The sequence below is a fragment of the Mobula birostris genome, chromosome 5 (assembly GCF_030028105.1).
Source record: "Mobula birostris isolate sMobBir1 chromosome 5, sMobBir1.hap1, whole genome shotgun sequence".
Lineage (NCBI taxonomy): Eukaryota > Metazoa > Chordata > Chondrichthyes > Myliobatiformes > Myliobatidae > Mobula > Mobula birostris.
This window is the reverse complement of record NC_092374.1, coordinates 186773947-186786290: the sequence shown is the minus strand read 5'-3', so window position 1 is coordinate 186786290 and position 12344 is coordinate 186773947. Positions and strand designations below refer to the sequence as shown.

The window sequence follows — 12344 nt, the reverse complement described above, 5'->3', positions numbered from 1 at the left end:
TCTTAGGAAAATGAATTTTATCCTCCAGAAAGGCAATGCTGAACAGTCGGTAATAAGGGGAATATCCGGTGGTGGCGTGAGGCGTCACATTATACACATACACTAAAGGCTAATTTATACTTCTGCGTCAAATCGACGCCGTAGGTACGGCGTCACTGCAAACCCTACACAGAGCCTACGCGGATCCCTACGCCGTAGCCTGACGCACACTTCTCCCAAAATGTAACTACGCATCGCGGCAACTCAGACCACTACAATCGTGATTGGTCCGCATGTAGCATTGCATTTCCTCCTACCCTGCAATAGCTTCCCATTGAGCGACTGAAGGGCAGGGAAGGAACTCCGGCTGCAATGCTTTCCATAAAGCCTTACAGACCTCCGAAATTATGGAGGACATATTTTGCTTTTACGATAAAAGACGCTCACTTTAAACTTGTTTACCCTGAGAAAGACTACCATGACCATGAAGCCTTGCACGGGCAGGTGTGTGCGCATGCGCGCGCTCCCGATCGCAGAGTGACACAGACACACTAACGCACAAGTATAAACGCTCACAACGCGCATAGGCCACTTGCGTAGGTTATGGCGTTCATTTGACGCACAAGTATAAATCAGCCTTAACTCGGGTAGATGCTCTGGCCAACTGCGTTTCTTTTCTGGAGACAACGTACGTAACAAGTCATGCATCATCCTGTTGAAACACTCACACTGAGTGTTGCCAGTAGGATGATGGGGTGTAGTACAGCTTTTCTTTACCACGTACAGTTTGCAGAGCTCAGCTACGCCTTCTCTTTTGAAGTTACGGCCCTGGTCAGAATGCAACCTCTCAGGAACACCGTACTTCATAAACCATTCCCTCAACAGCACCTTTGTTGTGGTATCGGCCTTTTGATCCTGAGCTGGGAATGCTTGAGTGAACTTTGTAAAAATGTCTGTGACTACTTAGACAGTCTCACACCCATCAGCTGCCGGTTCAAGCACAGTGAAATCTACAGCAACAACTTTGAGCTGCTGAGAAGCAAGGAATGATTTCATGGGGGGACAGATCTTAAGGCATCTTAGTTAGCACACAATGCGGATAATTTTTCATCCACCATGTCACATCCTCATGCATGCCCACCCAAACACATCTGCTTCTCAACAAGTGTGGAGTACACTCTATGCCTTGATGGCCCATAGAGTCATGTACAGACCCAAACACTTTACTCCTCAAGCTGATAGGTAACAGAAGCTGATAACACTCCCCATGCTTCTCATCCTCAAATACACGATACAGTAACCCCTTACGCTCCTGATCAATACGTGGGAGTGGGAACGCATCATTATTGGTCTTAAGATTCAGTCTCCAATAATCTACACAGTCTTATGCTGCCATCAGTCTCCACTATGAAAGGGTGTGTGAAATTGGCAAAGCTGAGGATGGGTGAAATGGCTAGTTTTTCTTTGAGCAAGTCAAAGGCACTTTGACATTCTTCTGTCCAAGACTGTTTTAACCGCTGGTTTGTTTTACTCGGACTCCCTGCATTAAAACACAAATTCACTACATCATGCAGCGGACCTGCAATCTTTGAGAATCCCTGAATGAGCCGTCTATAAGAACTGCAAAAGCTGATAAATGATCTGAAGTCTTTGACTGTAGATGGTACTGGCCATTGCTGAACAGCCGAGACCTTCTCGGGATCTGTGCCTATCCCCTTGGTTGATATCTGGTGTCTTAAGTTCTTAACCTGCTGACTGCAGAAAATGACATTTTTCCAATTTCACCTTCAGACCAGTTTCCTTGAGGTGCTGAAGCGCAGTGTCAAGCCTCTCCAACTGTATCCCTGGAGAGTCTGTGAATACATCAGAATATCATCCAGATACACAAGCATAATTCGGAAGACTAAGTTATTCATGGTTGCCTGCATGGGTCCTCGGAAAGTCACCAGCCCATTGCAGACCCAAATGTCATGTGAAGATATTCATATATGATTCTGAGATCCACCCTGCGGATGCGCTGGGACACACTATCAGTGATGTAACCTCGGGTCAGCGGGTGTTTCGGGTCTTTCAGCATCATACACCCTTACCCAGGCCACCCAGCCGGTGTTGATCAGACCCCAACTTGTGTCCCAGCAGCATTGCCCCACGGATCACCCCTCCTGATCCATAACCATCTGGAGGCTACAGGTGAGTCATACGCACTATTGCTCTCCTGAATCACACTCTTCTTTGAGCTGTGCACTTTCAGTTCACTGTACTGATTGGGCGGAACGTGACGGTGTGGCTGTGAAATGGGCTCGTTATCAATTAACTGAATTTCATGCTTCACCTTGTCAGTGTACCCAAGGCCTTCATCTTCAACAGCGAAGATATCCAGGTACTTATCCAGTAATGCTCTTAGCTGTGCTTGTTGTTCTTCATTACCCCAATGTCGAGCTTGTTTAGAATTGACTTTAACTTGTGGTTACTACCCTCCTCCTTTACACCAACTGTCACATGTTCAATGCCAGCTGAGATCCACTGAAATCTTACAGCACATTGCTGATCACTATCTACACACTCTAATTTTGACAGTATACCCAGCCGGGTCCTGGGTGAGAGCCATACATCCTCTTGAGAGAGGTTTAAAACCTGTACTGATACTGTACGACTACGAGAGTCAACGAGCATGGGAATAACTATTAGACCACCCGGTAGAGGGGTGTTAAGTGGCTGAGGTAACATCTTATGGTCACGACCAACATCTCCAGTGGCCTTCCTAGCCACAACGGTAACTACAATTCAGCAGGTATGTGCTCAGTATCTTTTCCTGATACTCGGACTACGGCTTTCTTTTCAGTAGTTCACATCTGCACTTTCTGGAAATCATCTCTCCAGCCAGAATCCAACTTTCCTTCGAGAGTGGTGTCAAATCCTGTGTAGACAAGTTGACAAGTAGACAAATTGTCTACATTGGCTTATAATGTTCATGCCTACAATGCATGGGACGGGTTGTTCAGTGCTAACAGGATCCCTGACAACTGGAGAGCCACAACTGGGTATCTTCATGGCCATCGCTTGAACCTCCAGCTCTGGATACCCAAGGTAGGGAATATCAAGACTGTCAGTGGCTGTTAACCTAAGCCAGCCAGCAGTGGACAACATATCCTCATCCTCTCCATTCAAGTGTTCTGGAAAGAACTGCTCAGTCAGGGTGCTCACTTGACTACCTGTGTCTTACAGACAATGGACAGTGACACCTGATATCTGAAGCACAACGACAGTACATGGTCCTCTGGCACGTTGCAGCGACTGGTCACGGGACGTCTGTACATTATCTGTGAGGTTGTCCCGAATTGCCCGACTCACAACGACCTGAGGGCTGGAAGATGCCGGCTCTACGTCCCTCACACTTCACTTCTGTGGGCAATTTTTGACCACATCACCCCACCTGAGACTGGAAACATATTGGTTGCCCATCCTCTGTGAATCTCGGCTGCAGCTTGGGCCTACTGCTAATAGCATATGTAACACCTCTCTGTACAGTAAGATCTTTCACTGCTTGAGTCAACTCACTAGTGGCTTTGCCCTGCTCTGCGACTACTTTAAGGACATCGTCTAGAGTGACAGACTTGGATTCCTGAGCTTCAGGAGGTGAGCACTGTGCCTGGCTACCGCCACACTTTGACTTTACAGTCTTTGCGTTTCCTGAGGACTCTTAAAAACCACAGATAGAATAAAATAGAATAGAATAGAATATCTTTATTGTCATTGTTGTGGAGCAATGAAACACAGTTTAGCAGCTCAACGTTTTGCAGCATGACAAAGAATATATACATAAAATAATCTCTAAAACCTCAGGAGTGCAGTCCAAAATTAATAATATATGGATGGGGTGGGGGAGTAGGACTATTGCACACCTGCCATTCCTGGAAGTGTGATGCATTTAGCTGCCGCCGTCTTAGGAGGGGGGCAGGAGAAGGGAAGGGGGTGTTATACATTTCACTGCTTGTGGGTAGAAGCTGTTAAGGAGTCTCTTTGTTTTCATCCTTAATGCTCTGTATCTCTTCCCAGAAGGTAGAGGGGAAAACAGGTGATGTCCAGGATGAGTAGGGTCCTTTGAAATACAAGTAGCCTTCTTTTGGAGTCTGCCAGTATAAATGTCTCTGAGGGAGGGTAATGTTGTGCCAATAACCCGCTCTGCTACCCTCACCACCCGCTGCAAGTCCTTCCTGTTCTGTTCTGTGCAGCTGGCAAACCACACTGCATAGCAATACGTCAGGAGGCTCTCTATAGTTGTCCGATAGAAGTTGATCAGCAGCTGATGAGGGAGGAGAGCGTGCTTTAGCTTCCTTAGGAAGTAGAGCCTCTGTTGGGCCTTCCCCACCTGATAAGAGATATGGGCAGTCCAGGTGAGGTCAGCCGAGATGTGGACGCCGAAGAACTTGAAACTCTTTACTCTGTCCACCTCTTTCCCGTATATGTGCAGAGCAGAGTGCTCGACGCGTTTTGATTTCCTGAAGTCTACCATCAGCTCCTTGGTTTTTGTGATGTTCAAGTCCAGGTTATTATGACAACACCATTCTGTCAAATGCTGTACCTCCTCCCTATAGGCTGTCTCATCACAGTCTGATATGATACCTATTAGGGTGGTATCGTCAGCAAATTTGACAATGGTGTTGGTGGAGTGAATGGTAGAGCAGTCATGGGTGAAAAGAGAATCGAGGATGGGGCTGAGAACACATCCCTGTGGTGTACCGGTGTTCAGGATGAGAGTAGATGATGTGTGTTCTCCCATCCTGGCACTTTGGGGTCTGTTACTCAGAAAATCCAGTATCCATGAGCACAGTGAACTGCCAAGGCCCAGGTTGCTCAATTTCTGCACCAGTTTATAGGGGATGACTGTATTAAAAGCTGAGCTGTAGTCCACAAAGAGCATTCTTACATAGGTGTTATCCTGATCCAGGTTTGTAAGGGCTGTGTGGAGAGCTGTGATGACTGCATCCCCTGTCGATCTGTTTGCACGATATGCAAACTGGTATTTATCAAGGTCAGCAGGTATGGCAGACTTAATATAAGACAGTATGAGTCTCGCAAAACATTTCATGATGATAGGAGTTAGAGCAACTGGGCAATAGTCATTAAGGCAGTTCACTGTACTTTTCTTTGGTATGGGTATTATTGTGGCTGACTTAAGGCAGGTGGGGACTACAGACTGTAGTAGCGAGAGGTTAAAAATGGTAGTAAATACTCCCACTAGTTGATCTGCTCAGTCCTTACGAATCCTTCCGGTGACTCCATCTGGGCCAGCTGCTTTCCTCGCATTGATTCCGCGCAGGCGGATCTGACCTGATGTTGGTGTAATTGTATGGGGTTATCCTTCTCTGTTAGTGCTGACTGGATGCCAACTTCTCCATTCTGGCTGTCAAAGTGAGAAAAGAACTGGTTCAGAGCGGCTGGCAGTGTCCTACCTGAGGAGTTTGTGACTGTATAGCTGTCCTTGTAGCCAGTAAGAGTCTCCTCTCGCACTTCTAACTTCGAGGACCCAGGGTTATTCCGCACAAATCGGTGGAGCTCCCTTCAGGGGAAGGATCTCTGATCCCCTCTATAAATTGATCTCCGAGCACCACCCTTTCATTGGCCAGAGCATCGGGGGAACACTTCAGTTGGAAGTTAAGAGCTTGGGCTAGGACATGTGAAAACTCTCTATGTCTTTACCCTCACACTGTTTGTGACTATAGAAGCTATGCAACAGCTGGGGTGCACTATGCTTGTCTCTAAAAGCCTCCCTGAGATAGGTGAACAAGTCATCAGCCTGGTCTTCACTGCACATCAGTGCTTCTTCTAGAGCTGCACCCCTGAGCAGTGCCATAACAAAATCATACTGATCCTGGCCAGTCTAATTTCTAGCATGAAGTACACAATTGATTTCTTCAATAAAGTCATCAACAGACCCCCATCTTTCTCAGCCCCCCCCCCCCCCGGTAAATGGAGCGATGTGTCTTTCCCTTGCAACGTATACAAAGGACCTTTTGATTAATTTATCAACAGTTGCCATTGTTTCCTTGTGCCGACCATGCATCTCTCAAATTTGTTCATTGAAATCAGGTTCAGTTTGCTCATCCTCTGAGTGTAACATTATGAAAATGCAAGTCCTTAGAAGGTCTGCACAACAAGACTGGAAAAGGGGTTGCTGACATCTCCTGCAGAAAACACGATGACTTCACGGCCGCAGTTGCTCTGGATCACCGTCACAGTTCTACATCCTGGCTTCAGTCCCTGATAACCCAACCTGGCTTCAAGACTCTACCATGGTCTCCATGTGACACTGTCTCATGGGAATGACTGTCCTGTCCTTCACCACTACCCTGTTATGTATTGTACATTGTACTGCATACAAAAATCAAAAACCCTCTAAACTGGCTTGGAATTACCCCACTGCTGCTACCAAATTTTGTAGCCTGGGAAGAATACACAATCAGAACAACAAACACTTTTTCAGGTCTTTAATTTCTTTATCTGTTTGAGATACTTTAATGCAGAAAGGAACTATCAAAAGCTTAACTTCGGTCCACACACTTGTGTATCAGCTAGTTATGTATGCAGTATGAAGATAAATTAAACAAAATATACAAAACCAATACGGTAGTGACAATTCTAAAAAAAACGATACAAACAATATTGGAATCCCACCAACCCTGTACCTTGTACACAACATCAAAAATATGAATAAATACATCTCATCTTAACTAGGAGGTATATAAGCCATTGCAGTATGAATAAAAGTATAGCCTAAGACACAATTTTATACAAGACTTTGAAAAAACATTCTCTTACTAAGTGACATGATCAGGCACAAATATAGGCCTAACATGTGAAATCTGTACCTGTTTTTTTGCTGCATAAATACTCATTTCTGGGTCAAACTTGAGAGAAGCACAACACAGATTTAACTTCAACTGAAATCAAACAATCTCTATTCTTGCTCGTATTGCTTGTTAAACACGGAAAAGCTTGCTGACACATGTAAAAAGTTGAGAACTGCAGCAAAATGTTCATTGCTTTCCTATGAATGGCAGGATACTCTTCATTTCACAGAAATCCAGAACTTGTCCAGAGGCAGACCAGTAAATCTCAGCTTGAGTGCACAATCAGAAGGCATCTCACAAAATTCCTCCTCTTCTCTCAAAGTCAAGTTCTCAGGCTGAGCAGAAGATTCAGAGAAAGAGTCCCTCACCCAGTCATACACTTGTGTTGAATGGGAGGAAAAATACTGTTCAATTTTGTTATTCCAGGGGGTTTTCGTAAGACTCGAGACTTTCTGATCCTTGCTCACTCTCAAGCCCAAGCAGCATTGGAAGCATTTCAAGATTTCTGTTTGCAACATGATTTTTCCAGATTCAGTTCCTTTTAAATCCAAAATTTTTGTCAGATTAAGTCAAAACATTTTCTCCAGCACCCTGCAGAGACTTGTTCAACTGGTTCATATGATGAAAAATGTCTGCTGAGTCGGTTAGTTTCTGCAGACATTCTTCATCGTCAAAGCACTCAGTAAAATCCTGCCCTACTATTTTCTTGCATGTACTCCTGTAATTCACCTTCCAGCTCAGACATCCTGTTGAGAACTCTTCCTCTGCTAAGCCACCAGATTTCTGTATGTGGAGGAGATCGGTGTGCTCCTTGTCCAGTTTTTCACACTTTTTTAAACATTCTCAAGTGAACTGGTCTTTGTTTAATAAAGTCAACCATTTTTGAAGCATCATCCAGAACTTTTTCATTTCATCTCCAAGAGTTTTTGACATCAGCGCCTCTCTGTGAAGAAAGCAGTGTGCTGTGACACCATCAGGATTGTCTTTGTTTCAAGAGAAATGAAACCCCTCCTGGAGCCATCGAGGGCACCATCAGTACAGACGCCAACACGGTTCCTCCAAGACAGACCTTTTGTTTCCAGATACGAAGACAAACATTAAATATATCTTGGCCTTTGCTTGTTTCGGGCAGCTCTTTGCAACAGAAAAAGTTTTCTTGAATTTCACCAACATTTGCAAATTTTACAAGTGCTACAACATGACATTAATTGGTTAAATCTGTTGTCTCATCACCCTGGATAGAGAAGCTGTTGTTTTTCACTTTGTCACACAAAACCTCTTCAGCATCAAGTCACATGTCATCAACACGTTGACTTATCATATTGTTTGAGGGTGGCAGCCTTCTCACCCGAACAAAATCCGTGCTAGAGCCCATTCTCGAGCTACTATTTATGGACAACTGTGCTCGTCTCACTCACACAGAGGACATGCTGCAGGCTGCAGTCACTCAGTTCACCAAGGCTGCAAGGGCTTTGGGGTTAAAGGTCGGTCTGAAGAAAACAATGATCCTCCATCAGAAGCCCCCTCGTGGGGTTTACAACCCATCTCAGATCATCATTGACAACCCCCCTCTCACCACGTTTGAGCAGTTCACCTACCTGGGCAGTGTCATATCCAGTGACGCTACGGTAGTGAGGGACGTTGACAATCGACTTGCCAGAGGTAGCAGTGCCTTCAGATGCCTCGAGAAACGTGTGGAAGAACACCAGCTGTGTCTGTCCACAAAAATCCAGGTGTACAGAGCTGCCGTCATCACAACACTGCTATACGGCTCCGAAGCCTGGGTCTTGTACCGCAGGCAAATCCAGTTGCTCAGGTACTTCCATCAGTGCTGCCTTTGCTCCATCGTGGGGATCAGCTGACTGGATCGTGTCTCCAACAATGAGGTCCTGGAGAAGGCTCAACTACCAAGCATTGAAGCCACTTTGCTGCTCAGGCAGCTCTGCTGGCCAGGCCACACGTCTCACATGGACAACTCCAGGTTACCGAAAGCTGTACTCTACAGAGAACTCCCTCAGGGAAAGAGAGATCACCGTGTCCTGCACAAGAGGTACAAAGACCAACTTAAGCAGCAGCTCTCTCAGCCAAATATCGAGGTCAATGAGTGGCGGCAGCTGGCTTGTGCCAGAGACCGCTGGGGAACGCTGATCCACGGTGTAGCCAAGAGTCTTCAGGAATCTAGAAGAGCGACTGCTGAAGAGAAGAGGAGACGCAGGAAAGATGCAGTAAGTTGTTTGTCACAGACTGGGCTCAATGGAACAGGACAACATGGATCACCGGTCCATGTAAAACCCATTGATAAATAGCTTTCATTGTAGAGACAGACGTTTTTGTGTCTGTTGTTGCACTAGTGCAGTGAAATGACTCAACAAATTGTAATTCAAAAATCACCACACTGGAACATCAGACATGTCTGTAAACCACAGGGGTTAGTAAAATATAAAAATGGGTGAGTCCATTCAATGTTCTGAAAACAAACTTCATGCTCCTCATCAACCTACCGTCCTCCCCTCCATACAGTACAGGACTCAGCATTTATCAGTCTTCTGTCCTCCCCTCCGTGCAATACAACGCTCACTAATTATCAGCCTACAGTCCTCCCCTCCATGCAGTACAGTTCTCAACAACTGTCAATGGCCAAATAAACACAGGCTTACTCTGCACTGCCACACTGGGCTGAGAGACCTGGAATGAGATTGCTAACGTGTCTGCTCGGTCACTGCCCACCACTGTGAGTGCTAGCATCACACGTTGCACGGTTAATAAACAAAGTTTATTTTTTCAATCACAAACTCTCACGGAACCCCGGTTGAGAAAGCCTGGAATAGATGGTTTTGCTGCCAAGTTTGCAGATGATACAAAGATTGGTGGAGGGGCTGGTAGTGTTGAGGAAAAAGGAAGGGTGCTGAAGGACTTAGACAGATGAGGAGAACGGGCAAGAGAGTGGCAAATGAAATACAGTGTTGGAAAATGCATGCTCATGCACTTTGATAGTGGAAATAAATGTGCAGACTATTTTCTAAACAGGGAGAAAATCCAGAAATCTGAGATCCAAAGGCACTTGGGAATCCTTGTGCACAACACCCTAAAGCTTATCTTGCAGGTTGAGTCAGTGGTGAGGAAGACAAATGCAATGTTAATATTCATTTCAGGAGGACTAAAATATAACAGCAGGGATGTAATGCTGAGGCTTTATAAGGCATTGGTGAGGCCTCACCTTGGGTATTGTGAACAGTGTTGGGCTCCTCATCTAAGAAAAGATGTGCTGGCATTGGAGAGGGTTCAGAGGAGGTTCACAAGGCGGATTCCGGGAATGAAAGGGTTATCATATGAGGTACGTTTGATGGCTCTGGGCCTGTACTCACGAGAATTTAGAAGGAGTTCGAATTTTGAAAGGCCTAGACAGAGTAGATGTGGAAAGGTTGTTTCCCATGGTGGGGAAATCTGGAACATGCAGGCACAACCGCAGGATAGAGGGGCATCCAATTGAGACAGAGATGCAGAGAAATTTCTTTGGCCAGAAGATGGTGAATTTGTGGAATTTGTTAACACAGGCAGCTGTGGAGGCCAGGTCATTGGTTGTATTTGAGGCAGAAATTGATAGGTTGTAGATTGGCCATGGCATTAAAGGTTACGGAGAGAAGGCCAGGGAGTGGGACTGAGGAGGGTTAAAAAAGAATTAGACATGATCGATTTGCAGAGCTGACTCGATGGGCCAAATAGCCTAATTCTGTTCCTATGTCTTATGGTCTTGTAGCCTCCTAAACAATAATTACTGAACACATCAGTCTGAGTGAATTAAAAAATCTGGGTGAAGGAAAAGTATCCCTTGGATCTTTTGGTGAACAATCCCTCAGGCATGTATCACTGGTTACCAATGGACTTCCTGGACACCCACTACCCTTATCCATGTTAAATGTCCCAGCATTTGGGCAGTTTAGTCTGCACTCACATTGAGTTCCATTTTTTCTTGGACCAGAACACTGTTTGAAGCCTCGAGCATCTGGGTGTGGTGATGGTTCAGTCCTCAACAACAGAACAGGCTTCACAGTGGAACCTCAGTGCTGTAGCTGGGGCTGGGTATTGTCACCACAGGCAGGACCACGTCAACTGAAACCTTCATGGTCTCTAGAATAATACAAAGCTGATTTGTAGTGGATTGTTACCTCATCTGCTGGATATGTACACAGGGAGACTGCAGTGTATCTGCCAATTCTGCATGTGCAGACACTCGATAAGGGAGTACAGAAATTATCAAATATGTGTTTGTTTGTGTATATCTGTTGTTTCCTGGATTCTCTGCTTGCTGCCAGTTTGAGAAAGATCCCTGGACTTTCTTCATTCTGGTGTTCTGATTTCAGCTCAATTTCTGAATTGGTTGGGTTTCTCTCTGTTTAGGAAGCCTGACTAACTCAGGATTAATCTTCATTACCAAGAATACATTGTAAATCGATGCTTATGTGATATAATTTGTGTAGATCTGTTACTCTGGCATTCAAACTGATTAATTTTCATTTATCCAAAGGCTTTTATAGATTCAGAAGACAGATATCTGTCTGTAATGTTGGTTTTCTCGTTGTCATCGTCATTGCTACAATTTCCTGGACAGCGTTTAAAGGTATGTGCTGAAATATTATTCTGTATTTTCATGTAAATGATGAACTGGGTTCTCTGGAGTTTGGTTGGAATGGAGAGAGTATCTCAGTCAGGATGTTGTGAACTGCTTTACCAGGACCACCAGCACCTGAAGTCCTCAGTCCCACAGCTGAGGTCCTTTCCCACAGGGAGATCTGCTGGAGGTTTAGACTTTAATGGCATTTCACTGATGCTCATGGAACTGAAGGCAAAATGTTGACCTGAGCAGACAGTTGCCTCAATGGGACAAGGCAGAGAGTGGGGATAATTTGCAGGAGATTACGTGGCCCATGTTGGGAGAATGTGACTAATGGTGTCCTGCAAGGATCTGTGTTTGGATTACAACTTGTCTCAGATTGACCGAGGAGTGACAGGTTGCATGACACATTTCCCAATTAAGCAAGAAGTGGTAGCAGCTCTGTGGCCAACAGGGATTAATAGATGGGAATGAGCAAAACCAGGGATAAATGCCACTCTACAGCAAGACAAATTCATATGGGCATCAGGATTCTGACAAGTCCTGAACAGGTCTTGGAGACACAGAGGAATTTTGTGTCCCAAATCACAGGAAGGAGAAATTGGTCTTTAAGGATTCTGGTTTATGCTTATTGAGCAGAATTTGCAGAAACGAGGGCTGTGCTGAATGGATCTGAGACAGTTAAAGGGTGAAGCAGTTAAATTTTACAAGAAGTCAAATTTTACAAGAAAAAGAGCTTTGACCAGCAGCCAATCCAAACATGAGAACTTTGGAGAAGAGGGGACATCAACCTGGTTCACTTCTTGAGGATAAAAGGCAGCAGTGGGTCATGGTTTGGTGACCAGCCACCAATCGGCATTTAGGATTGATTAGTAAGAGCAAATTAAAGAAAGGTAGGGGCA

At 45.1% G+C, this 12344-nt stretch overlaps 1 protein-coding gene across 2 annotated transcripts in view; it reads left to right on the top strand.

Moving 5' to 3' along the window:
• The window catches only part of LOC140198136 (uncharacterized), a 187348-nt gene that overhangs the window by 140451 nt on the left and 34553 nt on the right, over window positions 1-12344 (top strand). For both annotated transcript variants that reach the window (XM_072259094.1, XM_072259093.1), the window contains exon 14: window positions 11356-11448. In XM_072259094.1, the coding sequence (XP_072115195.1) occupies window positions 11356-11448 (93 nt within the window). The remainder of the gene's footprint in view (window positions 1-11355; window positions 11449-12344) is intronic.